The sequence below is a fragment of the Accipiter gentilis genome, chromosome 30, assembly GCF_929443795.1.
Source record: "Accipiter gentilis chromosome 30, bAccGen1.1, whole genome shotgun sequence".
NCBI lineage: Eukaryota > Metazoa > Chordata > Aves > Accipitriformes > Accipitridae > Astur > Astur gentilis.
Genome location: NC_064909.1, coordinates 20,108,223 through 20,135,192, shown reverse-complemented (window position 1 = coordinate 20,135,192; position 26,970 = coordinate 20,108,223). Strand labels below are relative to the sequence as shown.

At 47.4% G+C, this 26,970-nt stretch overlaps 2 protein-coding genes across 3 annotated transcripts; both read left to right on the top strand.

Annotated features, from left to right (window-relative positions):
• Positions 1–1,309: 1,309 nt before the first annotated feature.
• On the top strand, positions 1,310–6,515 carry LOC126052742 (protein PET117 homolog, mitochondrial). The gene is made up of 2 exons (XM_049833837.1): positions 1,310–1,505; positions 6,364–6,515. The coding sequence occupies exons 1-2, from the start codon at positions 1,410–1,412 to the stop codon at positions 6,511–6,513; spliced, it is 246 nt and encodes an 81-aa protein (XP_049689794.1). The 5' UTR covers positions 1,310–1,409; the 3' UTR covers positions 6,514–6,515.
• A 12-nt stretch (positions 6,516–6,527) lies between these two features.
• On the top strand, positions 6,528–26,277 carry KAT14 (lysine acetyltransferase 14). Of its 2 annotated transcripts, XM_049833835.1 has the most exons (11): positions 6,528–6,612; positions 6,708–7,033; positions 9,505–9,623; positions 11,667–11,788; positions 14,292–14,473; positions 15,006–15,425; positions 16,402–16,973; positions 17,521–17,657; positions 18,173–18,348; positions 21,535–21,725; positions 24,398–26,277. In XM_049833835.1, exons 2-11 carry the CDS (start codon positions 6,760–6,762, stop codon positions 24,569–24,571), a joined length of 2,367 nt encoding a protein of 788 aa, XP_049689792.1. In that variant the 5' UTR covers positions 6,528–6,612; positions 6,708–6,759; the 3' UTR covers positions 24,572–26,277. The 2 variants fall into 2 exon arrangements, with proteins under 2 accessions (XP_049689792.1, XP_049689793.1); XM_049833836.1 differs by lacking the exon at positions 6,528–6,612 and having other exon boundaries at positions 6,729–7,033; positions 15,009–15,425.
• Positions 26,278–26,970: the final 693 nt, after the last annotated feature.

Genomic DNA, 26,970 nt, shown 5'->3' with positions numbered 1-26,970 from the left:
GTGAACGATTGTTCCCTGACCTCCTTTAGGGTTTTACAGAGACCTCACAGTATATGCCACCTCCCCACTACACATCCTTTTATTTGATACATTTGTAAGAGTCACTCTTCTGCACCTCCCATGTGCTCGTTTGGGTGGCAACGCAGCAGATGATAGTGACCGCTGAGGAGTTGCCTGCTTTTTGGGAGCGTGACCTGAGCCTCTGCCTGCTCCACAGTAGCCAGGGGGAAGTTTGCTTTAACGTGTTAGAGGGTGAAAGTGCCCTGTAAGGCTGAAGTCCTCCAGCTGAAGCCTGAAGCGCATCTGAACATGGTGGATCAAAGTCATTCATGACAGCCATCTGTTGCCCTCACACGGGAGCACTGGGAACATAAATTTTTCTCTGTCTGTGAAGCACTGGGATACTCTAGTGAGGAGGTGCCAGGGAAAAGCCCCCAGGGAGAGGAATAATGCTGTCTTCAGAGCACGAAAAACTGCCAAACACGAGGCCTAAGGCCACACACTGAACAATGAGAAGAAACCAAACAATTGAAGCGCTGCTTTCTCCAGCTGCTTGTCCTATGCAATTTGGGTTCTCTGGGCAAGGGAAGTGCCGAACTGGAGGTCTTCGTGCAATAAAGGCAAAAATCTTCCTTGAACTCAGAAGAAATCTCCTTTTGTTTGTTTTTCAGAGCTGCAACCGCACTGGAAATGCAAACGCGCGCCGGCAAGAAGCTCCAAAAAAAACGCTCCCTCCGGAAAGGCACCGGGAGGCACCGGACCAGCCGGCCCTCCTCCCTCCCACCCAGGGCTCTCCCCAGGAGCAGCATCGATGGGGCAAACGCTCCCTTTTCTCCGCCGACGTTGGCTTTTTCTCCTCCGAAGGGCGTGCAACCACCCGGCTGCGGCGAGGTGACGACCCTCCCTCAAAATCCCAACCCACGACGCTGAGGGGGTCAGTCGGGAAGGTTGAGGTTAGGCGAACGCCGGCCGTTCGACGCCGTTCCCGCTCTCGTCCCACCGCGACGAGGCCGAGAGGCCGCACCTCAGGGCCCCGAGGCCTCGGCCTGCTCCCCCATCAGCGGGCCCGTGAGGCGCAAAGCTACCCCAAACCCCGTCAGGAAAGCCGGGGAGCCCCGGGGGTCGCTTCACGGAACGGGGCAAGCGGCCGAGGACGGCAACTTCAACCCGCCTTCCCCTCTCCCACCACCCCGGGGCTCGACCCGGGCCTTCCCCCCCTCGCTCCCTCAAAGACGGGGCGGCGCTCGACCTAGCCCCCGCATCGGCGCTCCGTTGCTCTGGCCTGCCTCGACGGCGCTCGGCGATCGACCGGGGGGGCGGGGCGTACCTCCTCCTTCCCCCCCCCCCCTTTTCCCTTCCCCCCGCGGCGAGCAAGGCGGCTCCGGTCCGCGCCGCCCGCCCCGCCGGCGATGTCGAAGAACTCCCGGGTGGTGCTGGCCGTCTCCGCGCTGCTCTCCGTCGCCACCGTGGTGGCCGTACACGTCCAGCAGCGGCGGGAGCGGGAGGTGAGTGACCCGCCGCGGGAGGGAGGGGGGGGGGAGGGGGCGAGGGAGGGGGAGGAGGAGGAGGGGGCGAGCGGGGCCCCGCCCCCTACGGCTGAACCTGAGGCGGAGGCCACGCCTACCGCCAGGGCGAGCCACGCCCCTTCCTTCGAGGCCACGCCCCCCTCACCTGGAGGCTCGACCCCAGGTGTCTGACCAGAGACACGCCCCCCCGAGACACGCTCCCCGAGCCACGCCCCGAGCCACGCCCCCCTCTCCCGGAGCCACGCCCCCTCTCCTGGAGCACCGCCCCCCTCTCCCAGAGCATCCCCCCCTTCTCCCGGAGCCCCCCGAGCCACGACCCCGAGCCACGCCCCCCTCTCCTGGAGCCACGCCCCCTCTCCTGGAGCACCGCCTCCCTCTCCCAGAGCACCCCCCCCCCTCCCGGAGCCCTTCTCCCGGAGCCCCGCCCCCTTCTCCCGGAGCCCCGCCCCCTTCTCCCGGAGCCCCGCCCCCTTCTCCCGGAGCCCCGCCCCTGCGTGCCCCAAGCCCCGCCCCTCGCCCCATCTCTCCCCCGTGCCCCTGCTTCTCGCTCGCCCCCTTGCCCCAGCGTTTTGCCACCGACCTGCACTCGCCCCCTTATCCCCCCCACTGTGCTCCCCCCTTCAGGTTCAGGCAGCCAAGAACTCCAGGGTGAGGCCTGCCAGGCGGTTTCCCTGGGGGTTACGACGCAGGAGGGATGAAATCCTGCACCCTCCAAGCCCAAAGGCACCATCCTGGAAGCGTTCCCAGGGTTTTTCCTTGTCCAGCTGGGCTCGGTCCTTCGGCAAACGTGGCGTGCTCTGCTTTTCCCGAGCTCCAGAAATGCTTCCCGCTGACGGGCAAACAGCGGTGGTGTGCGCCGAGCAGCCTGCCCTGGCTCCCTTCTCCTTCTGGCAGGACAGGCAGAGTGCAAGCTAACAGAAATACCCTGGGATAATTAAACGGGGAAGGTTTTTGTGCTACATTTACAAAAATCAGGTAATTTCTGGTAGGTATCCTTTGTGGAAGAGAGCCCCACAGCCAAAAGTGGCAGGTCAGGCGATGGTGAGTCTCTATACAAAGAAATCCTGCCCAGGACTAAAAGTCCTCTGATTGCAGAACAGATACGTTGCAAGCGACAGAAGTTTGGGCGATGAACGTGCAGGTTTAGACCCTGCTGATGAGCCAAACGGGTACTGATAGGAGAGCACACATCTAAATTTCCCTCCCCGCCCTTATTTACAAAAAAAATCTAGAAAATGCACACAAAAAAAGCCTATGTTAAATGACTGCTGTTAAAAGTCCGAAGCAGTCAGAACTTAAAAACCAGCAGAGTTCAAGTTGCTAGTCCATAGCCCGGCTCAGTTGCCTGTCGCACGGGCTTTACGATGCGGTCGGTAGTTCCAGGATTACATTTTTTTCCCTCGAGAGGTTGTCTCCGTCAGTGCTTGAGACTGATGGATCTTGGAGGATGAGCCTGATCTGGGTAAGGAAAGAGGCAGGTTAATTTGCTGCAGAAGTTGGAAAACACGCCGAATGGCGCAGGCGGTAGGAAGAAGAGGAAAGCCGGTCCCTTGGAGTGGCAGCGGGTAACGGCTCTGCGTTTGCCAAAGCTGACGTACGTGCTGGGTAGATCACTTAAACTCAGATTTTTGAAGGTGGTTGCTAGCTAATTCAGTGTGCCTGCCTCGAGCCACTGAAGGTCTGGCAGGAATATGTGCTAAATGCTCCTAAACTACAGCTGAAATAAATGGGAGCTGTACTTTGAGCATGTCCTCCAGGACAACGCATGCTTTGAAAAAAAATCACCCTTGGGTGTTTCGGTGCGACACTGAAACTTAGTGGATGTTTTTCACCTTCATCTTTGGCTAATGTCTCTCCTTCGTCTCGTAGAGAGACGGTGAAAATAAATTAGCGTTTACAAAACATGCATATTCTATAGGGGTAAGAGGTATAAACCAGTTGACGGGTAAATAAGTAATTCCACCATCAGAGCGGGATCTGGGTATCATGAAGTAACGCCTTAGGTAACAGGCTGAACAAGGAATGTGAAACCAAACACCGAGTACCTGGTCAGGATCCACGCCGAGCACTAAGCAAGACGGCGGTCCCCTGCTACGTAGAGACCGCGTTGTAACTCATGTGTAAAACACGGGTAAATTAAGGGCACGACCGCAAGTTTGCGGTGTGCGTTCTACCAGCGTACGAAATGCGTCTCTAGTAGCAGGAGCGGTGGATCGGCCAATGAGTTGATACGGTTAATGCCCTCTGGTTGCTTCATATGTTCCTAACGATAGCGGAAAGAACACGGGGACTTGCTGCCCTTTGGCTGTTTCTGTTGCTCTCCGCTTGTAGCTGCTGCTTGGTTTGCAAAATTACGTTAAATTGCTTTGGTTGTTACACCCGAGGTCGCTGCTGCAAGCTTCTGCCTGGCGAGATCGGGATGGAGGGCTCAAGGGATCCAGTTGGTCAACAACAAAAACCTTTGGGGGGCTTTGGGGGGCAAGATCCAGTGTCTATTCTTCGCTATTCTTCCTAACAGCCAGGCGTGGGCACAGCCGGTGAACTCTGCGTAGGGAACTCATGACTGCAGAGGTGCCTGAAGAAGTAGAAGTGATCCCAAAAGCGGAATTTGATGCTAATCTGTGTATGTTTGCCGGGATATTATCATTCCTCAAGATGCTGCCGTTGCAGAAGTGAAGCCAAAACACTCAATTCTTTTCTTCCAGCAATCAGTTCAACTTAATCTTAAATTGCTGTTCAGAAGCGCTAAAGCTGAAAGCTTATCTTTTATAAATGAAATCGGAGATTTTCTCGTTATAATTCTTCATGTTCAAGTCAGGGAATAATGGCTTCAGGTTTAAGGGACCCAGGTATTTAGATAATGTAATGGAAGTAAGTAATGTGGCTATTCTGCAGTCCCAGCGTAGGGATTATTTCAGGTTTATCTTTATGCACATTAATAAACTTTTGACTTCTATAAATCGATATGCCAGGCACAAAGTGATTTGAGCTTGCGTGCATTTATCTATACTGATGCCGAAGACAAGCAGGCTGAACTTCTGAGAAAAGAGGAAGGTGAGAAGATCAGAGCTCTTTCTCACTCGTGATACTCAAATTAAAAAAGCCATTCACCGCCTGGAAGATTGCAGAATAGCTGTGTTTTGTGAAGGAAAAGGAATTACATTCTGGATGTAATTGTTCAATTACATTGTACCTCCCCACATCTTTATTGTTATTAGCTAATAGTAATGAAATAATGAGTTTATGAACTTTGTCTGTAGCAATTACTAATTTGTAACCTGAGTTCAGTTGATGGAAGCTGATGGGAAGGAACCGTTTTTATTAGATTAATTTCCAGAGAGAGTTTTGGCTATTGGCTGACGTATGTGTCTGTGCATTTTCTTAACAAGATAAAATATTTCTTAAACAAAACCTTTCTATTTTAATCTTGACAGGAGAAATAAATGCCTTTGAAATGTGCAGTTATTGGCATTCTAGATGAGGAGTAAAACACTCCCAAGTGAGAGCTTGTCAAATAATAATCACAAACATCTTCTAAAAGGATTCAGGGTCAGCTTTCAAAGAAATTATTTGCAGGTGCATTTTGACATCATTCAAACAGGTCAAATAAATTATTCAACTTTTTTTGCCATTAGGCTAAATAATTTATTCATGTCTCCAGTATCCAGCAGCTAACCTTGGTACCTGTGAAACTTTCTCATTCCCGAGTCCAAGCTGAGCATGAGCTGGTAAATTAGGCAGGTAGATAATGCTTTAACTCAACTTAACTAAAGATTCTCGTCTTTAGTTGGGCTAAAACACGACTGCGATCACACAGCTTGGTTTAGATATGAGCCAGGGTTGGCTCTCAACAATCATTTCATGTTTTTACTCATTTATAATATTTCTGTCCTTGTGTATCGTATTTTCTGAGAAGCTTATGACTGTTGCTTTGAAATCTGTTAAGTGTCTGAGTATCTAGAAGGGTATCGCCTGCCCAAGGAGTTCAAGTTAAATCAGCAGAGTAGGTCTTGCTTTGCGAAGGCAAAAAAAAGAGAGGTGAAGGTTAAACGTTTCACCTAATTATCAGAGTGAAAAAAACCCTTCCAGGTAGCAGAGAGAGAGAGAGAAAAGGATATGGAGGAAACAAAGAGCAGCTGGGATTTTCTTGGGGCTTTTTACACCCATGGTGGGGCTTACTCGCCAGTTTGAAAACTGCTGGTCTGTGTTGCGGGTGTTATTTATCATGAACGTCTTGGGTAAAGGGGATGTTTTTTGAATGAAGTGCCTTGCTTTTTCAAGAGCTTGGCATAAGCAGGTTGTGGAACTTTTATCAGCCTTGCAGCAAGAGTTTACAAGGTATTTGTTGAAGAGGGAGACATGAGCAGAAAGAAGCAGGTGAAGACACCTGGCAGTTTTTCTTAAGATCATTTCCAGTTTGCCATCAAGTTCTCTCCAAGCAGAGGAGAAGTTCTGGGGAGATTAGTTTGATTTGGTAAAGATTTCGGGCAGAGGTAATAGGATTTTATAGATCGTGTCCATCCTGCATGGCATGGGAATTGCGGGTGCATTAGCATTTATTTGCTCAACAGCTTTACCGCTTAGTAAACCCACCCATCCGAAGTGAGTATGGATAAAGCACTTTTTGGTGTACTACCGTCAGCTTATCAATATCGGATATCAGCTCCTGTAGTTGTAGATTCCAACCAGGGTAAGTGGCTGTGGCTACAGACGGTGGCAGAGGACTTCCAAAGGCAGGATGGTGAACGTCCCTGGAGGAGGGATTGGAGCCCGGGTGGGGGTTAATCGCATTCAGCATCCAACGGGCTGTGATAAACCCTGTCCCTTGTGTTTTCAGAGGCTGCACAGCGGGGTTCTCCGAGATCTTGAGCGTCAACGTCAGAAAAAGGAGAATATTCGCCTGCTGGAAGAGCAGATTGCGTTGACAAAGCAGCTTATGGAAGAAAGAGAGAAGGCGCGAATGGAAGAAGGGTCCCAGCAGTCCTAGGCACAGACCTGAGTCACCAGGTTTGATGAAAGACGTTTGATGAAAGACATTTGGAGATCCTTGCTATCTAACTCCTTGGAAGCGTTTCAGCAAGCCGAGGTAATCTGTGAAAGACTGTTTCTTTTGTATAGGTTATAATCCAGTCCCAACAGCCTTAGGGCGGACACAAACCGTTTCTTCTGTCTTTCGTGGAGGCTTGGCTGGCGTGGATGGACTTGTCAACGTGGGGAGGAATAGCTCCTTGTTATGCAAACGCCATCTAGGATGGCTAATAACGTTCACATGAGTGGGCTGCTGAGCCGCCACGATGACGAAGCCACCAGGACCTCCACCTCAGAGGGCCTGGAGGAGGGTGAGGTGGAAGGGGAGACCCTCCTGATCGTTGAGTCCGAGGACCAGGCTTCCGTGGATTTATCGCACGACCAGAGCGGGGACTCTCTGAACAGCGACGAAGGTGACGCCTCCTGGATGGAGGAGATGTCCTATTACTGCGAGAAGTGCCAGAAGTGGATTCCAGCAAGTAAGCCTGCCGGTTGGGTTACGTCTCGCTGGCGTTGCCTCGGTTGTTGCGGTTACGCTGTCCCGCGTACCTGTTTTACGGGGCAGCTCCTTTTTAGCTGTATCCCATCCTAGGTTGGAGGAGAAAAGCTGTCTTGGCATTTTGCCTGATGCCAGCGGCGTGCGTTACAATCCATGAACGGTACGGGTATCCGAAGCTGGTATTCCCTGTAAAGAAATGGGACCGGCGTCTTTAATTAGTAGAGAGCAAGGGTACGACTTCAGAAACACGCACGCCCTCCCCAGCCTCGCCGCTGGCGTATTTCGGGGACTTTGGCCAAGCAACTTGGCCCCTGCGCTCACTCGGATAAAGATAATGACCCTCGGTGTAAAGCTCTGGGGAGGAAAAAAGGGCTTTGGGATGGTGTTGCTTTTTTTCTTTTTTTTTTTCTGGTCAGTTTGTCACATCTGTGGAGCATGTGGCTAAATCTCAACCTTCATGGTTTGCCGGTAATGTGAATTTAAGTTAGCTTTCACAGAAGCGTGTCCAGCCTGTGTCAGCTAGCTCTGGGAGGCGTTTGCAGCAAACTGCAGAACTTGATCCCTCTGCTACTGCTGCTTGACATTAGATACATGCTGTTAGCAACCTAACGGACTAGACTATACTTTCTAAATTCTGGATCATCGGATCTATTATTAGATCCAAAAGCTAGATCTAATAGTCTAAGCTTAGCTTAGATTGCTAAACACCGGTTGGTTTTTGGTTTTGGTTTGGGGGGTTGTTTTTTTTAAAAATTTTTGGTGGTTTTTTTTATTTTGTGTTTCTGACTCTTCAGGTGGCACCTGCCTTGCAGATATGTCAAAGCTGCCCTTTTTGCCATCTTAAAATTTGCCAGAAGTCACAGTGTAGAAATCGCCTCTCAAGGCATGTTAGTGAGTTTTTGGATGTTAATGTGGTGGAACCAGCATCATACTATTAAGGTAGTATGCAGTTAAAGGGACATATTAACTTGAAATGCATTAATTAAAACAAAAAATGGAGCAGAGTTAAAGGTAGCTTGAGAGATCTCATCTTACAGCCCTTGATTTAACACTCAATTTGTTTTATTTTACAAAGATGTTCCACTCTCTCGTTGCTGTGGAACAAATCCAAAGAACAGAAAAAAGCCAATCACAGAGCAACAGTAACTAGATACAAATGTACAAAGTAAACGAGCTGGAAAAGGGAAATACTGTTCTCTTTGCTAATTGTTCAGTTATATGGATATCAGTTGTCACTTGTGAAAAGCACCAACATGCTCAGACAAATAATCACTTTTTACATTGAATTGCCATGTAGAAATTCTGTCAATCTACTAAGTGTGGGGGGTTTTCCCCCATCAGACACAGGTGCAACTTTAATAGCTAGATTCTGTAATTCGTTATGGAAGCAGAGCATCTATTACAAATGCTTGATCTGGTGTCATTATACAGTAAAAGAGATGTCATACTTTTAGAGAAAGACCTTTCGTGTGTAAATTTTCAGAAATGCCGTAGTCTTAACTGTTTCCCTGTCCTGTGATTTTATTTTTTAATTTTTCATATTTGTCTAAATTAACCCCTGGTGAGTTCAGAAGTTCTGATTCGTATGATGTCTTTTTTCTCTGCTGCAGAAACATAGAATTAGAACCTGTAACTTTGGGTTTTACGGGTGGCTGTATCCCAGCAGATCGCTTTTGTTCAAACTTTTATGCAGGGTTAGCTTTACACAGCAAAACATATGCTGAAGTGCTTTGCTGAGCTGGGATCTAATGCATCAATTTGCAGTAAAGAAAAAGTGTTTGCTGATAACATTGGGCCGTTCTTTTGGCTCAAGGAAAGCAGATCTTCCCCTGATAGGAGAAATAAATACCTTAAAGCTTCACACCGTGTCTGCTCCAGTGCATCCCCGAGGCTGCTGTAAACAGGGACTGGCAACCTTATTTCAGTAACAATTCGTGGACAGGGCAAGAGAGAGCTGTAAAGACATGCAGCACTGAGTGGGAAGATGACGTGGAAGAGAATGCTTGTATATTCTGGCAGCTTTTGCAGTGGCATACCTTTTCTTAACAGGTCAGGGGTTTTTTTTTTAAGTAGAGTGGGAAAACAGTTATTTAAGTAGAGTGGGAAAACATTGAAGTATATAGGATATTCTGGGGAGCAAGAAGGAATGAGAAATGCAGCGGAAACAAGGAAATCCTTGGCTTTGTACCTGCTTTCAGATGTTAAGTAGAATGCCCCTTTTCATGCCTGTGCTCTTCAGTTGGTCACTGCTGGCTGCTGGAACTATGAAATGAACCTGCGCCTTCCATCGCAGCGAGTTCTGGTGCTTCCTGGGAACTGTCTGGGTCTCTGGACTCTGGGAAAAAGGCAAAAAATACTTTTCTTCCTGATGTTGTAGGAAATCCAAATCTCCTTTGCAGCACTTTTTCTTATAAAAGGGCTGAGAAATTGATTTTTGCCTATTCATTTTAGGTCAACTGAGAGAACAGCTCAGCTACCTCAAAGGAGATAACTTTTTCAGATTTACTTGCTCTGATTGCTCAGAAGATGGGAAGGAGCAATTTGAACGGCTGAGATTAACATGGCAACAAGTAAGTAAAACGTTTGTGGCAGCAGAACAACCACAGGACTTTCTAAAATTGTTGTTTGTTGTGTATGTGCTACCTAGAAAAGGAGGATCAGGTATAGGTAACACAGAAACATATGCATGAACTTCAGAAATTAATTATCTACGGATTGCCTGCATATTAGAACTTGGGCATTTGGCAGGTAGATTGAAAGATAATCATACAAACCACATTCCTTTTTTTTCTTCTTTTTTTTTTTTTTTTTTTTTTCCTTCCCCTTATGTTGCTCATGAATTCATGGCTTCGGGCAGATTTGGAAAAGCAAAATGAATGCAATTTGGCTGCTAGGCATGAACAGTTTTTTGTTTATATGAGCAAATGTAAAACTGGTGAGGTGGCAACATACAAACAGAAAGCTTGCCAGCTCCCTGAACACAAAGCTCCAACCTGACTGCTTACTCATTAGCAGCAGTCCTTGCTGGAATTTGCTATTTCGGTCACTTGCACACCTGACCAACCAAAATAATTTCCATTACACAGCAACCGCCGTATGGGTAGACCGATGTACATCGTCTTGCTCTAAGCAGGGCGCTGGAGGGGCAGGCGGGCAGTGCTGGCTCCCTCGGCATAAACCGAATTTGACCAGGCAGTAGCTGTTGCTCAGCATTAAGTGTTTTCCACATGCTGAGCATCGTATCGGGCGGTATGCGCGAGACGTCTATGTGCATCCTTTGGGACAGTGGTGGTGTGTTGTCTCATAATAGATCATTTAAAACATCAGTACAGCCAGGTCTCTTCAGAGTGGCATGGGGAAGGGACAGACAAAATCAAAACGGGTGAGGAAGAAAGTTGTCTAGTGAAGAGACCATCTCCCTAGGCTTCCAGCAGCCGGAGCTGCTGCTGCTTCTGGGTAAGTCGAATTGAGGGAAGTGGTCAAATCGACTTCTCTGACACAGGAAAAATGGGGACAGTGATTTCTGGATTTTTTTCAGGGTATGTGGCCTCAACAGATCCTTCTCTTTAGCCAGTTGAGAAGAGAATTGGTTCTGAAGTCCTGAGACACTGTCCCACCTGACTTAAAAACCACAAAGTCCTAGATAAATAGTTGTGAAACTAAGAGGGGTTGCGAGGCAGAGATAGGGTCCAGGGAACATTAAAGCTGTCTGTATTTCCTCATTTTGGCATCTTCAGCAATGCATTCCAGAAAGCTACGGCCCACTGCGAGGAGACCCAACTCCCTAAGAAAAACACGTTTCAAACTTCTCTGACGTGAAGAACAAGTCCCTACTGGAAGTAGTATCCAGCCGAGGCTGTGTGATTGTTGAAAGATGGTCCCAGCCCAGCTGATTTGAGTTGTATTCAAATGAATTGGGTAAATGTAATTAACAGTTGGTCACCTAGGATTTACTTACAAAGGGGTGTGATATTTGTCAAACCTGCCCTTTCGTTTAGGTGTGTAATAGGTCAGACTGGATTTGGTTGTGAAACACGAGTGAGCTGTAAAAATTGATTGTGTTTAATGAAAATCACCTGGAGACAACTTATTTCTTACAGACAAACTTAATTCCTGCATACCCAGAACAGTTAGTAGATACGTAATTTTGCAGAGAGTTTACAGTCTGTACAGTTTGAAATGTAACAGTAAGTATCTAGAAAGACCGTTGTCACTACCTTTCTGATGGATCAGATAGCGGGTTTACTTGTGACCATTTTTTTGGAAAGGCTTTTTCCCTACCTCCACACTACATTCAGACCCCAGTTGTGATATAATTCATTTCTACAACCGCTGCGAAAGCTTGTATCTCAGCATAAACCTGCATAACTAGGCAGCTTGTTATTCCCCGGGGATGGAGAAATCTCTGGGAGAATGTGCATCTAACAATAGAAAGACGAGAACGGGCAGCGTGAAAGCAGGAAGAAGATGGATTGCAGAAGTTGCCTGTGAGATGTTGCAAAAATAAGATATTTATGAGGGAGCAAAGATTTGTGTGTGTGTGGCGGCTGTGGGGGGCAGTTCAGCAGATGAAGCAGAAGGGATTCACTTGTATCCAACACTTTCTGTTCCAGGTTGTCATGCTGGCAATGTACAATTTGTCTCTGGAAGGAACAGGCCGTCAGGGGTACTTCAGATGGAAAGAAGATATTTGTGCTTTTATTGAGAAACACTGGACTTTCTTATTAGGGAACAGGTAAAGACGTGATGCTTCCCTGAGGGTCCGGTTGGTGAGCCAAAGGAATTAAAACCTGTTATACAGGTGGACAAGAATCCTGGTTAATTTGGTGATGTCTCTTTTGAGCCTTACTGGTGAGCCTTACTTAATATTGAGAACCTGAATGTAGGCATGAAGGGTACTCTTGAGAAAGAATAAGCATTTCTTAATGGGGGAAAAAAACCCAAAAATGTCACACACAAGCAATGTAAATGCATATATTTTGGATTATTTCGTGTTTTCCTTTAGGTAGCGTATGAACCTGCAAAGCCTTTGAGTCTTTCTAAATAGCCACAACGGATGGGCTAGTCCTGACATCACTGGGCTTTAAAGAAAAAAAAGAGGTCCAGCAAAGTACCGTGTTACTTGGCTATAAGACTTGCAGGGACCAAGTTCTCCAAAAAGGAAGATTGGGCCTCATTGGGCCTTAGATTGTTTTGGATCTTAATAAAATAGCTTTTGCGTAGCAGGCATTACAAACCGCTGAAACGTTTTTCAGCGTGCGTAAAGAAAGAAGCTGCCAGAGGAAGAACCCTTCTCGTAAAGGGCAGCCTTCGCGGCACGATGAGTCGTGTGCTGTATAGACGAACGGCACGTTTCTTCTGAGCGTGCTGAACCTGCGTCAACCCCAAATCTCACTGTTCATGCAGGGAAGGAACTGAGCAAGCCTTCAAAGTTGTAGATTTGATTGACTTTATAGCTTCTTTTCTTCCCTGGGGATTTCTCTGTTGTAAGATCTGGGCCTTCTCCCTGACCAGCTTTGCTCTTTGGCTTTGCTTTCGTTGCTCGTCTGTCCCTCTTTGCACTCTTCTCAGCAATGTTAGTATTTCTCCTCTCTGGAAACCACGGGGACTTGGACAGGAAGGCGACTGATGGCCCATTGTCCCTTGCTCAGGGAGCCACCAGCTCCCAGGGTTTGCTGCTGCTTTTTGAGACCTGCCCTGGCAACTGGGCACTCCTTACTCTTGATTAAAATCCAGGTGAAATGATCGCTGGCCTCAGATATAGTCTCCCCACTTGCCTGGACAGGCCACTGATGGAGCAGGGACAGCTGAACCGTATGTGTGGCAGTTCAAGGTGTGCAATGCTTTACTTCCTCGGCATACTAAAATACAGCTTATCCAGACTTACTCTGACGCTCTGGACTCTGATCTGGGGCACCTGAGTTTAATCCCCCACATTTGAGGGTCAGTACCCCAAGGTGTGTAACTGCAACACTCGGACAGCAGCGAATACCTGCTCGGCCAAGCTCAGCCCGAGTACTGAAGTTTTTGCCAGTGGAGATGCGCAAAGGCAAGAAGGAATCCTGAGGTCCTGTGCAAATATGGGTTTAGGCTCTACACCGTGAACCTAATTCTCCAGTGTCCAAGGAACTACCTCAGTTACTGGCTACAGGGGCAATTTTTTAGGATTTCTTCTCACTTCTTAGTTAGCCCTGTGACCAGGAACAAAAAGTGCTCAGATGCCCAGTACGCTGCCCTGCAGAGTGAAAGGCTTAACTGCAGCTCCCTGCTTCCAAGTGGCCAAAAACGCAAAAATAGTTCAGTGAGCGTGGCTGACGGGTACGTTGCCTGGTAGGGATCCTCTTCCCCATGCTGCAGGAGAGGTTTGATGGGAGAAAACCCCAAGCAGAGACCCACCTCCAGTATATATCGCATGCATGCATCCATGGGACAAGCATACGTACCCTGTTACCTTGGCACTTCCCACAGCTCCGTTGTCCTCAGTGATTTATTTCTCGGATCCCTAACTGTGCTTCTCCACAGTGCCTGACAAGGAGGCAGCTACGGAGGGCAGAGCGGTCGGATCCCAACCCCCTTTGTGAATTCAGCCTTAAGGGATCCTGTCCTACAGCTCTGGGCTCGTGCTTTGCTAAATGAAATCTCAAAGTTGTTAAGGCAGGCATTTAAATTAAGTTTGTCTTTCCTTCTGTGTGAAGCAAGACCTTTATCACTACCTTTCCCTTGCCTCTCCCATCCTGTACGCCCAGAGTCCTGTTTGCCGTCTTCAGTAATGGAATAGGGCTCTGCAGTGTCGGGTCAACACAGCTATCGCGAGGATCCTGTTCCCGTTCTTGTCTCGTCAAATCGTTAACGAAGGTAGCAGCGTCAGCATTTGAAAGCTGGAGGTTCCAGTGGCAGCGTAGACCTCTCCTCTGTAGGCTCCGTGTATGGCAGCTCATTGGCAAAACAAAAATTTCATCTCGCCATGCTGCATTCACATGGCATTTATGGAACCTACGTACGCAGCGCTTTGTGCGTCAGAGCCCACCAGTACACCGTAGTTTGTGGTTGGTTGAGAAGAAATTAATTAATCTTTCGCCTCTTTGGGGGGGGGTGGGTAGAGAGTACGTCATCCCCCTGCATCAGTGCCAGTGGCAGGAGCACCCTGCCCTTTCCATCCTGATGGAGGGAGGAGGCTTCAGGATGAAAATCCAGGTTGAATGGGGACCTAACGCTTGTTTTCCCCTCGCCCACCGTAGGAAAAAGACTTCAACATGGTGGAGCACGGTTGCTGGCTGTCTCTCTGTGGGAAGCCCCTTGTTTTTCCGCTCAGGGGCACAGGAATTTGGAGAGCCGGGATGGTGGAAACTGGTTCATAATAAACCCCCAACAATGAAACCTGAAGGAGAGAAGTTGTCTGCGTCTGCACTAAAGGCAAAAGGTAACTCTTTCCCCAGTGTGTAGGTTCCTAGCTGGGCCAGAGCTGGGAGATGTGAAAGGATTTTACTTAAAACCATGTGTTTGTGTGCATGACCAGTTTCTTAGTTTTGCTCTGCTGTAATGGTTGACTTAAGAGGACTACGGTGCATACACTGTAGCGTGAGAAGCCTGTTTTATTTTATTACCTTTTTGCATTGTGCTAACTGATTTAAAGACTTTTGAGATTTTTGCAGGTTTGTTTTTTTTTTTAGCTGAAATCTACAATTTCGCTGCTCCTCTTTACCCTGGGGAGGGTGTTTTATCTTTTGTCACTAGAAGCAAATTCCCTTCTGTGCAGAGGAGCAAGACTGGGGCTTTAATGAGGCTTTAGTGGCGCATTGGCTTTATGCTACATGGCCCAGGGTGCATTTCTTGTATATATTGAGAACACATCGTCTAAGATTTGTAGTCGATGTGTTTTTATGACCGTATAGTATGTGTCCGGTGACTGCAGGAGCTCAGTGTCTGTTAGGATAAGTAAACTACTTCTTTAGCAGCTTCAAAGCCACCTCTGGATCCCATCATTACCGTGGAAGGACTCAGGAAGCGGGTAAGCCGCAATCCGGTGGAATCGGCCATGGAGCTGAAGGAGAAGAGATCTCGCACTCAGGAGGCCAAGGATATTCGGAGAGCCCAGAAGGAGGCAGCCGGCTTCCTGGACCGGAGTACTTCCTCCACTCCCGTTAAATTCACCAGTCGAGGCCGTCGTCCCGATATCGTCCTTGAGAAAGGAGAGGTGATCGACTTCTCCTCCTTGAGCTCTTCAGATCGCACTCCTCTGACTAGCCCTTCTCCTTCCCCGTCGCTGGACTTCTCTGCTCCTGGCACTCCAGCCTCGCATTCAGCTACTCCCAGCCTTCTCTCAGAAGCAGATCTCATCCCAGATGTCATGCCACCACAGGCTCTGTTTCATGGTAAGAGACGCCACGTACTTGTTTAATAATGAGCCGCACGTAGTTGTCTAGGAAGATGTTAAAAAAAACCCTCCCAATGAGCTGCACGGTCTTTTCAAGATCAGAAGGAAAGTAACCGGTAATCTGTTTGTCTTAGTTACACGTAAGTCTTGATTAATTTTCCATAGTTGTACAGCCAGCTTCTAAGGGCAGAAGAAACCACCGTTACCATCTTCTGAGGGATCCTGAATAAACAGTGGGTAGAAGATTTCACCTAGCAACTGCTGTACCACTCTGCATAAGCATTTCACTGCAACGCAGATGACGCTCTTAGATAGCAATTCTAATTTTGTCTTGAATGTTTTTAAATGGAAGAAATTTGATTCTCATGGTAATGTTCCACTAGTTTTGTAATTTTGAACACACCGATTAACGGATGCTAGATTGCAGTCAGGTTGCAAAGTAGTGAAGCAGGCTGAATGCTGTTAGTTCCTTAAGGAGCCAGACCTCAATCTAATCAGTAAAGTAGAGAATAAAGCAGTTCTTGATGGAAAGAAGAATAGTCAGGTTCTGTAGGGGGACAAATCCTGTGCTTCTGTAACTCCTAATTGTTCCCTCAGATTAAACCGAACTTCTCCAGGGTATGCTAGCTGAAGGTATAGCTCACCAGCTTGACCATCTGATCCCCAGTCTTCAGGAATTTTCAACAATTTCACATTTGTCAAAGGGCATGAGCTTGCAGCTCAGGAGTGCTGTGTTTTCAGCTGCCAAACTGCGAGACACCTTAGGAGCAGGATTGATTCTGTGTCCTGAAATTGGACTCCTTACGGTGTCTCCTGCCCAAAATCAGGAGGTCCAGAAGTATATAGAAAATGGAGTGTGTGGGGTAAACCCACGTGATTTCTCCTTAGCAGAAAAGTCCTGTGACAACCCTTCTTGAAGTGGGGCTTTGATGCTGACATTTTTTTCCTCTGGATTATTTTGATCTGTTGAACAGATGATGAGGAGATGGAAGGAGATGGAGTCATCGACCCAGGAATAGAGTACGTGCCCCCTCCCAGTGGGACAGCCGGTGCCGGCACTGTGATAGCAAGTAGAAAAAAAGTGAAGACAGCTGAGCAGATCAAGCAAGAGGTGGAGAGTGAAGAAGAAAAAACAGAAAGGATGGAAGGTGACAGTGAAGATCCTGAAGAGCCAAACGCATCACTGCAGGTGAGGGGGCGAGACAAGAGGAAGCCACAGCTGGAGAAGGATGCTAAACCCAGAGCTCCCAAGCACACCTCTGTTAGCATCTATGAGGAAAAGCTGCTGCTGAAGCGACTGGAAGCCTGTCCCAATGCCATGAGCATGACCCCAGAGGCCCGGAGACTGAGGCGCAAGCTGCTAGTCAGGCAGGCCAAGAGGGAAAGAGGACTGCCGCTCTTTGACTTGGACCAAGTTGTGAACGCTGCACTGCTCTTGGTTGACGGGATTTACGGGGCCAAAGAAGGAGGTGTTTCCAGGTCCCCAGCGGGGCAAGCGACGTACAGAACTACTAGCCAGGACTTCAGGATCTTGGACAGATACCAGGTGAGTGTCTCTAAATCTAAGTGAGCTTTTGGCGCTGGTTATTGTAGAGCTTTTGCTGCAAACAGCGGTGTCACCTTCAGGTTATCTGATTCCCAAAGTGAGAAGGATTACGTGAACAAGACTCATTTTGACTTGGGGCTATGTCCCCACCAATGCTCTCACAAGCCCCTTTCTTCTTGGGACATGCTCGTACAGCGCAGCTGTCTGTCGGTGTCAGCAACACAAATGTTTATGTATTTGTACTCCAGCCCTGCCCAAACACTGAAGGTGGATGCCGGGAAGTACCCAAATAGGCGGTTGCTCTTTCATGCTATGTAGGAGGGAGATCACCTGCAGTGCTTTTCTGAGTGATGTGTGCAGCTCGTCGGTTTGGGTGCTAAATCTGAGAGCGCACAGCAGAGTCCTCTGCGGTGGGACTGTCATGCTGTGGGTCCAGTCCATCCTGTCCCATTGAAAGGCCCTTGTTCTCCCTCTGTTGATATGATTCCCCTGTGTCAAGTCATTGACTAATCCTCCTGAAACGTTCTGCGTTTTTTTGTACATGTAGACGATGCTGCCTGCCATGAAGGGATATCGACAGCAGACAACGAAGTTTCTGTATCGACTGGTAGGCTCAGAAGACCTGCTGACAGACCACAGTATTGTCAGTCCTTACACATCCCGTGTCCTGAAACCTTACATCAGGTACAGATGGTCAGAGGTTGAATTTGCTCTTGGCTTGTGAACCGACAGCCCGTGGAGAGGACACCTTTCCTGGGTAGTGCCCCTCGCTCATCCCTGAAGTACAACCCAGTATACTATGGTAGGGCTGAAAGGATAGTGTTTTATTTAGCCGAGTAGTTAAACTGGCTCTGCACTGGAAAGGGGAATCTCCAACAGAGGACAGGGCAGAGAGGGAATCACCATAGTCATTCAATGCAAGTTGCACCTGCTTTTGGGTCAGAACCATGATTTCCTTGCCTCTGCTATAAGGAGAGGCTGGCTTGGTGTGCTGCTGCTCTGGGAAGTGTCCTGGCCTCTGACACAAGGGTGTTTTTGCTGAGCTGGGTGCTGTTTTCCCACATGAATGGGAGAGAGACTGTTCTTTTGTTCCAAGTTGAGCACGTCAGAAAATATTTCATGGGCAGTACCCATTCAGCTGCAGTGGCAGTTATTGTTGCTCACTTGCTTTTTGTGTTTGCTTTTCATGTTACTGGCAGGCGTGATTATGAGACAAAGCCCCCAAAACTCAGGCTGCTGGCAGAAATCCGGGCGTATCCACACAGGAATGATCTCAACTGGAAGGCTGAGCCAGAAGCACCCGTTGATTACTGCTACGTTCGCCCTAATCACATCCCCACTATAAACTCCATGTGCCACGAATTCTTCTGGCCTGGTAAGATTCCTTCAACGCTTGGTTTTCTAAGAAGGAAGTGGTTTTGTTCAGAAAAAATATTCTTGGGCCAAATTTTTCTTCAGTTGGTGTCTGGCTCGGTTCTTAGAAAACCATTATCTGATGTCATAGGAATGCAGTTGAGATGGAGACATGGGTTTGGTGTCTTTGTCTTTTGAGATCATTTAGAACTGGGCAATTAGGCCCTAATTAGCACAGCACTTAAAGAAATAGGTTGTTTTGGGTAATGCCATTGATGCCAATAGGAGTAGTCAGTTACTAAAATTAAGCGTCCAATGAAACGTTTTGCAGAATCAGGGGCTGAAGTAGACAGTTTTATGCCAGAGTTCTACTGCTCATTAGCTTCAAGAGAAAGTTTCTTCCTAGCAGCCATAAGCTGGATATGTTGTTGGAGTGAAGTTTCGGAATCGCACTTACGACTCCAAGCTTCACTGCGATGTCCTTTATTTCGTCAAGCCTCAGTATCTGCAAGGTATGGGAAAGCTTGGGTATCGATTTTTCTGTGTAATTTCTTGAACTGTAGGCTCTTGGGGGACAGTGGCTGCCTTTTATGGGGACAGTTATGAGCCTGTACTCTTTAGTTCTTCTGAAATAATAATAGTGATGTTCATCTACTGCATGGATCAGCTTCTGATCAGCAAACAACGCGGCAGACAAATTTAGAAAAGCACAGTACAAACAGTACACACCTTAATTCCAAGTAACTGTTTGCTTTACGTTTTGATTTGCAGATAGTGATTCAACAGGGTTTGTAGTTCAGCAGCGCTCATACGCTGCAGTCGGGATCGGAGCTCTTTGTGCTACTCATTGTCCAAATTGTACAATTCAGGGGGAGATAACGTGGCATATCTTCCCTTTCACAAGCTGTTTTGGAGCTCTTGAGAGACACTTGCAATCCCAACAGAGGTTGAACCTCTTTGTCATAGTCTTTCCTCTTCTGATAACGCATTTGAAGTTCTGGCCAAGTTGGGTCGCACCTTCATTAAGTTCTTCGGGACTCACCCTGTTTTATTTAATGTAAGGAGCGTGGGTGTGTTCCACCCGGCTGTGAACTGCTCATCATTAAATCAGAAAGCTGACACTCCCATCAGTCTCCAAACAGGAATCAAAATCTCTTCCGTGGTGTAAATTTTCTGAGGCTGGGATTATATGATGCGTTGCACCTTGCTTCTGTTTAGCAGGAGAGGTAAGCAAGGAGGTGATACTTCGGGAGATAAAGCACAGCGTCTTTGTGGATGGGAAGGGTTTAGCTTCAAAACGGGCTGGTACAACTGAGGAAGGGGTGGGATGTGCAGCTGGGAGGACATCATTAAGCTAGCACCCTTGTTCAGAGAAATGGCTGTAATTCCGCCTAAGTTTAGGCATCCGAAGCACGTGTGCTTGGGGAATGCTGTCGTCAGTAAATGACATCTTAGGTGTGCTCAGTTGCCTTCTAATAGCGATGCTCTCATTGACTGAATTCTTGAGTTTTAGGCGCTTCACCAGTTGGGGTGAGCGCAGGCCTTAGTTCTTCCACCTCTCCAAAATCCTTCCCGTCAGAGCTCTTCTTGTTTCTCACAAGGCAGAAACAAGTTTGCAGGTAGTTACCGCAAATGAGCTGATGTGAAGCAAGATTCCCCCTTGTCTCTCACGGTATCTTGTGCCTTCATGCCCTAACGGGAAACATCTCCCGAGCAGACGAGTGGTAAACCATACTGAGCTAAGCATCTTCCTACAGGAATAACTGCGTGCTGAGGGGACGGCACCATTTCATAGACGCCAGTGTGCTCAGGGCAATGGAGCGTTCCTGTACAGACACGCTGTAAGGCACTTCACAGTCAACTGCAGCCTTGAGATAATTAACGTGGCTCCCTATTGCCAATCGATTCCTCCCACGTCTTACTCCACCCAGCTTACTCTCGAGCAAGAAAATAATTCCCCCGCTTATTTGCGCCTGGTGCCTTATGAAGTCTTGCATCTCATCAAGAGAGATAAACATTACTGGAAAACATACTCTGCTATTTTGTTACACCACGGTCCAAATATATCTGCGATTGCCAATTTGAGGCTGAAACTAACATTTATGGCACAGCTCCGCTATGCCTTGCACCTCATTTAGGGCCTGTCCACACAAATTACCGAGCAGCCTTTTGTGCCTTGAACTGCACTGCTTGGCCCTAACACGCTGTGTGGGTGCTCTTAGGCTGGAGCAGCGATGTGATTAGGCAAGGTAACAAACTCCGCTCACAAGTCGCCAGCCTCAGGTGTTTCTGTCCAGCCTCTGACTCACAGAAGCACCGCTGCCCCGAGAGAGCCTGCTTCACGCCCCAAATGAGGGAATTTGCGTGCTAAAAGCAAATGTTTTGATAGCGTTGAAAGCTGCGGCGGGGTTCACAGTGCAACTCCCGCAGAGCTGAGTGTGCTGAGTGAGCAGGAGCTGAAGGCCAGGCAGAAAAAAGAGATAGGAACCCTTGGCAGGTAATGCTACTAAAGCTGAAGCCCAGTTTCACGTCTGCTGCGTCTGGAGAGAGTTTGCGGGAAGAACGGGGTGGTTCACCCGGTGTAGCAGGCTGATAGTCTCCAAACCACCCCCTTCGCTCGTCTGCAGGCAGGTCCTCGGCATTTGCTCACTGGAATGGGAACGGTGTACACCAACCTGGTGCTGGCCCTGCCCAGGTGAAATGAAGCAGCAAACCCTTATCCGTTAACGTCACTGCAGCCCGTAGGAGCCCCAGGCAAGGGGCACAAACTTACTAGGACCCAATCCAGCAAACAATTGCACGTGCATATTTAGAACTGGGTCCTTAGCAGAGTCTGCTGATACGGCTCAGAGGAGAAACCATGGAAAGATTAGTTGGATGCTGAGATCATGTGATTTTTATTTTTTTTTAAAACCACCTTGGTTTAGAGAACGTGCTTTTTGAGTTTTAGTTTTATCCTCGAGTCATTTGGGAAGAAATCAGCTTTGTTAATTTCTCCGTGCAAGAATCCCCACTAGTAAGCAGGTCTCGTTTTGTCTGGGTGTTTTGTTGAAGCATCTTTCGATATCGGAGCTTTGAAATAAAGGTAAAAGGAAGGTATCAAGTGAGTGTTTCTAAAAGGCCTTAAACCCCTGAATTTCCGTGCAAGCGTGACACTTTTCTTTTGGTTTGCAATGCTTTCAACTGCTGTTTCTCTCTTTCTCCGTAGGAATCGATTTGTCAGAATGCCTGCAGTATCCAGACTTCAGCGTTGTCGTCCTTTACAAGAAAGTTATCATTGCCTTTGGCTTTATGGTGCCAGACGTGAAATACAATGAAGCTTACATCTCTTTCCTGTTAGTTCACCCTGAGTGGAGAAGAGCTGGGATTGCAACCTTCATGATTTACCATCTTATCCAGGTAATGAAAAAGTCCCATGTCTCTGCTAAAGAACCAGCTCTCCCTTCCTGCTTGTGTGTACACACGCAAATATTAGGGAGTAAGTAGTGTTGTGTTCTTTCCTTCTGGCTCTCTCCCCTTGCCCTTTCTCTGTTTACACACCTGCACAGATTGTCAGCAGCCTGTGTGAACATTTATGGGGGGAAATAACCTCAAAAGCAGAAACTAAAATGTATTTAGAACAATAACCATCCTGGTCAGGTCCTCAGAATTAGCGAGATGCTATAGACTTAAACTGTCTTGGGATTAACTTTGTGTTCTTCAGTGGTCAGTAGTTCACATAACAGTAATACTGTAAATTTGGGGTTTAAAGGAGAAAGTGAGAGAATAGTGGGGAGGTTCAGTTAGAATCTATTGCAGCTTTCTTGGCTACACCTGGAGGTTTATTCCATGACCAAGGTCATTGCATTAAATCACTTTCTGATCTTAATCATTCTCTTTCACTTTTAATACTCTGGTTCAAATCCAGCTGAGTTGAAGATAAAGAACAAGTGTTTGCAACCGCGTTCAAATTTGTTCAAACTAGCTTGTACTGGGCTTTGTTCCCCAGGGACACTTGGGAAAATTAACTAAACGGGTGGTATTAAAGTAGTTAAACTTCATGAAATCTCTGAATGAATACTGTTGTTCGGGTGGCCTTAATTCCATTCACTTTCTTGAATTAAATTGCAGGAAAGCCAGCTTAATTTTGAGTAAGGATGCAGACAGATGTCCTTTTCAGACCCCAACTGTGCCTCTTCAGGGCCCACAGTTTTACCACTCCCTGAACTCTCTTGGCAGAGCTGCCGGTGTGAAACATTCCTTAACTTGTTTCAGTCGAGATGAGCTGCACTAGCAAAAACTCGCCATTGAAACAGTTTTTCCTCATACTCATTTGGCTGAAGAGAGGTAGGGAGTGCTGGCAGAGCCTTGGGAACAGTGATCTGTACCTCGGAAAAGAAGTTTCCACTGAGAGTAGCTCTTCTGGGCCACCCGAGAGTAACTCTCCTACCTACGCAGCTCTCTGCAGCGTCCACCTCTCTTTGCTCTACGTGTTAACACAGGCCACTAACCAGTCTACTTTAAATTCACCCCTTACAATTCCCAAGCATCTCTGTGTAAAGTGTTTAAGTAAATTGCCCTCAACTGTAGACTGTTGATGTGAGATGTCAGCACCTAGTGAGAACAGGCGTGAGCGATGCGCCAAGGTTTGCAGGGATCCAGCAGCTGGACTCATGTCTCTCCAGCAGAGCTGGGAGGTGTTGGCAAGTCAGCTGTAGAAAAGGATCCCAGCGTTTTGTAGAATGTATCACAGCCAATTAACCTAATTCTGCTTGCAGGTAGACTAGCATAAAATTAGCATGTTGAGAAGAGCCAGGCAGGATGGAGGCTGATTAGGTTCGCTAGCAATGAGAGATCACCATTGTACATTTGGCTCGCATTAGATTTATTTTTCCATTGCTGACTATTTGTCGGTGGTAGGAGGCATTTAGTTATGTAGGAGAAGAAATGGTGGTTGTGACTTTTTGTTCTTCAATCGCGAGATTGTGTGCTGCTTTGTAGCCTGCTTGGGCTGACACCGGGGTCTGCTCTCTGTAGCTAGAGCCACTTTCATACACTGTTTGGATAAAGGGTAATTCTCTGTCTCTTGGATCAGCGTGCTGAGTTTGGGGATGAATTCTTGGGAACAGCATAACCTAACAGAAAATGTGTTGATGCAAATGGTGCCTCGATGCTGGGTTAGTTGTCAGAAGTTACCATCTAATGCGTCCGGCCCAGAGGACCAAACTGCATCTTAACGATCTCATTCCAACTACCTTTTCCCCAAAATGGCTCCTGATTATATTCCCCCCCCCCTCCCCCCCCCCCCCCCGCCTTAAATCCCTGTGAGAGCTTTCCCTTTGAATGACCTACCTTGGAAATTTCCTAAAGGGTGTTACTGTTCCCACTTAGAGTTACAATACATTCAATATACATAGAATGCTATTAAAACACAAGATGAAAGCAGGAAAAAATTATTATATCGGCATCTTTATCAGAGTGCTGCTGGTTAGAATAATCTGGGATCTTTAAAGTAACTTCAGCCATGCCATTTGCTGTCTGAACTGAATTCCCTGCCTTCTCAGGAGGCGAGTGCTGTGCCCTGAAGGATGGGAGAGGAGCTGGGTGGGATAGACAGGAATTCCAGCGTGACAGCCCAGAGGTGCGCTGGGGCTGCTTGCGCGGTCCCAGAGAGCTCAGCTCTGTTTGCTGATGGGGAGGAGCACGGCGCCTGATCCTCTGGCATGTTTTGTCTTTTCTTCAGGCCATTGTTAATAAGTATTTGAGATCAGTGCTGTATACCGAGATTATTTTTAATTAACAATTACTTAGCAATTGACAAAGGAAAGCTGACAAATTATAATCCAAAACCTGCTTTCATTGTCAGAGAGTCCACGTTTCCCAGAAACAAAGGCTTAGAGGAACAGCAGCGCTCCCTTCGCCTTTCAGCTGTTGCTATGTGTGGTAACTTCTGTGTCGAGGCCTGTGATTTTCTCACATTTCCTCAGTAACTTAAATACTTGAACTGATGAAGCTCTTCACCTCCGCATTCCCCCAGAGGCTGTCTCATTCTCTTGCTCTGATTCTTTTTTTCCCCCCCCCTCCCTTGGCAGACCTGCATGGGCAAAGACGTAACCCTTCACGTCTCTGCAAGCAACCCTGCTATGCTGCTCTACCAAAAATTTGGATTTAAGACTGAAGAATACATTTTGGATTTTTATGACAAATACTATCCCTTGGACAGCAAGGAGTGCAAGCACGCGTTCTTTCTCAGGCTGCGGCGCTGATCTGTCCGAGCTGTCTGGGGGTCTGCGAAAAGCCCAATCAGTCAAGCAAAGAACTACCACAGCTTTCAGCGGAGGACGTTGGGGGCCACGTGAGAGCTGGGACGCACCAACGCCTTTATTCCTAGGACTTCGAATATCAACAGTGCTATGTTGTGTGCTGAAAGTGCAATCCAAGAGGACTGATTCCTACCCTCCAAGGGGAGAGGCCTGGAAATGCCAACTGGGACATGCTGAAACCACTGGAAGACTGAAATTCTTTACGGGGAGTTTTCCTGCCACTGTTACTTTGGAGAGCCTCATTGAGAAACAAACAAACAAACAAACAACCCCCCCCCCCCCCAATACCTGTCACTTCAGAGGGGGCCCATGGATTTCAGACTTCGAAACCTATCCAGGAAAAGTCGCGGGTTTTTTGTTTCTCTTTTTGTTTATGGGAAATGAATGTCTAAACTTAAATAATCCACAGTGTTTCTGTGATTTGATTGCTTTGTTAGGAACTGTGTCTTGAATCTATGAAGGGAAATAAGATATTGGTGCATCTAGCTGGATGCTAACTTTAGGAAAGCTCTACACATGCCAGAACAGCAATACTGGAGCCATGTTTTAGGAATAATGAAGAGTGTGTGAACTCATGTGATCCCGAATGGAAGGCTCAGAGGAGATGTCTTTTCTTCTGCTCCTTCCCTACTGCCTTCCTTTCCCCTCGTTGACCCTGTGCTCAGTGTGAAGTTCTTGTAGTGCGCAGTGTTTTGTGTTCAGGAACAAGATGTCAAGCGGCTTTGTAGCTAGGCGAGGTAGGACACAACAGCTGCCAAATCAGCTCTTTGAAATCTTACAACTTATCTGCCAGTTGTTCATGCTGCAGATCAGCCCTTTGGGCACACCTCTAACCACAGAGCCAGCCTCGCAGGCTCCGGCATCCACCTCCTCCTGCTACAGACACTCTGGCTAGAAGAAACCCAGAACAAAAAGTCAGTGGTGATGTTTGAAATGCTCTGGTTTATAGAAGCAATCTGTTTGGAGCTCGGAGGGAGGAGAGCATAGATGTGGGCCTGTTTCAGGTCTTGAAAGCATCTAGGCTGTGATTTCATGGCTCTGTGTGTAAGTAAAGAGGAGAGCAAAGAATAAATAGAAATAACCAAGAATTAAAAAAATACAAACCCCAAACAGTTTCTGTGGTAGTGGGGTCTAGTCCTTTTACACAGTTTAGCAGCTTTGCTCTCTCCCTGACTTTTATTGCAGATGAACAGTAAGGTGGCAGTTTGCTCTGCTGCCTGACCAAAGGTCAGTCCATGCATTTTAAATATAAACCACATTCACTGTGCTGTTCCTTTAACATCAAGCCCCACGGAGAGCTACACAACAAATATGACTTCTTTGTTCTTAATCCACTGTGTATACCTGTTGGGTACCTGGCTATAGTAGTAGTTGCCTTAATGGAGTCTTCATTTTGGTAACAGCAGAGCGATGGACACAAAGTATGGTTTTGCGTAGCCAATGTATATTGTCACCAAAACAAAAATGGTGTTAGTGGGAGGGAAAAAGAACCCATCCAAGTGTTGTGTGCCCTAACATCCATGCACATTTCCGCCTGCTTTCTGACTATGTGAAAATTTTTGATGTTACTGATGTTATGAGTTAGCTGTACTTGGAAGGAAAAAGTATCTGTCTATGAATGGAATTAAATCCCTTCCCTTGGAAAAGCCTACCTGTAGTCATACTGTTTGTTAAGCTGCCTCTCCATCATCTTATTTCATTGAAAACTAGCAAACTCAAGTATGGCTGATAGAGGGTGCAAAGCGTGTGTGGGGGCAGTGGAGCAAGGCAAGAAACTCCTTATTTTTCTACTGGGCATCCACACAGAAGCTGCACACATGCAGGCCCCAGCAGGCTTTTTCCTTGAAGGTGACTGTGAAGATTTTGAGGAGCTGCTTGTTCTGTGCTTACGCCTCTGTGGCTTTGCCCCTCAGAGGGAGGATGCCAAGTGAAGAAGGTGTTAGAACTGCCCTGGGATTTCTGCTGTGCTGCAGACCGCTTGTTTTATGCAGGCGGTTCATTTACCCCCAGATCCTTGAAGGCAATGACGTGCCTTTGAGCCTTTGCATCTCAGCCATTTTGGATCTGTCTCTTACCTGGAAAAGTACAAACACCAACATTTGCCTCCTTCAGGGAGACTGGTAAGAATGAGTTCGTTAAAGGTTAGGGTTGGGGGGGTGGTGGAGATCAATATTGTTGTTCTGCAGGCTGCAGAAACACAAAATCACTTTGCAACTTCACAGGTCCACCAGCATTTATGTGGGCATGGTTTGTTTCTTGCTAATTTGCCCATATTTCTTGGAAAATGAGGCAGTTAACTGCTAGACCTGTTATATACCACACTCCCAGGACTATAGGCTTAA

What these genes read in the sequence shown, in the direction of transcription:
- LOC126052742 (XM_049833837.1), top strand. Translation starts at nt 1,410, where the DNA reads ATGTCGAAGAACTCCCGGGTGGTGCTGGCCGTCTCCGCGCTGCTCTCC. An exon ending in AGCAGCGGCGGGAGCGGGAG is followed by an intron (nt 1,506 to 6,363) that starts GTGAGTGACCCG and finishes TTGTGTTTTCAG; the next exon opens with AGGCTGCACAGCGGGGTTCT.
- KAT14 (XM_049833835.1), top strand. Translation starts at nt 6,760, where the DNA reads ATGCAAACGCCATCTAGGATGGCTAATAACGTTCACATGAGTGGGCTG. An exon ending in ACTTTCTTATTAGGGAACAG is followed by an intron (nt 11,789 to 14,291) that starts GTAAAGACGTGA and finishes CGCCCACCGTAG; the next exon opens with GAAAAAGACTTCAACATGGT. An exon ending in GTCTGCACTAAAGGCAAAAG is followed by an intron (nt 14,474 to 15,005) that starts GTAACTCTTTCC and finishes CTACTTCTTTAG; the next exon opens with CAGCTTCAAAGCCACCTCTG.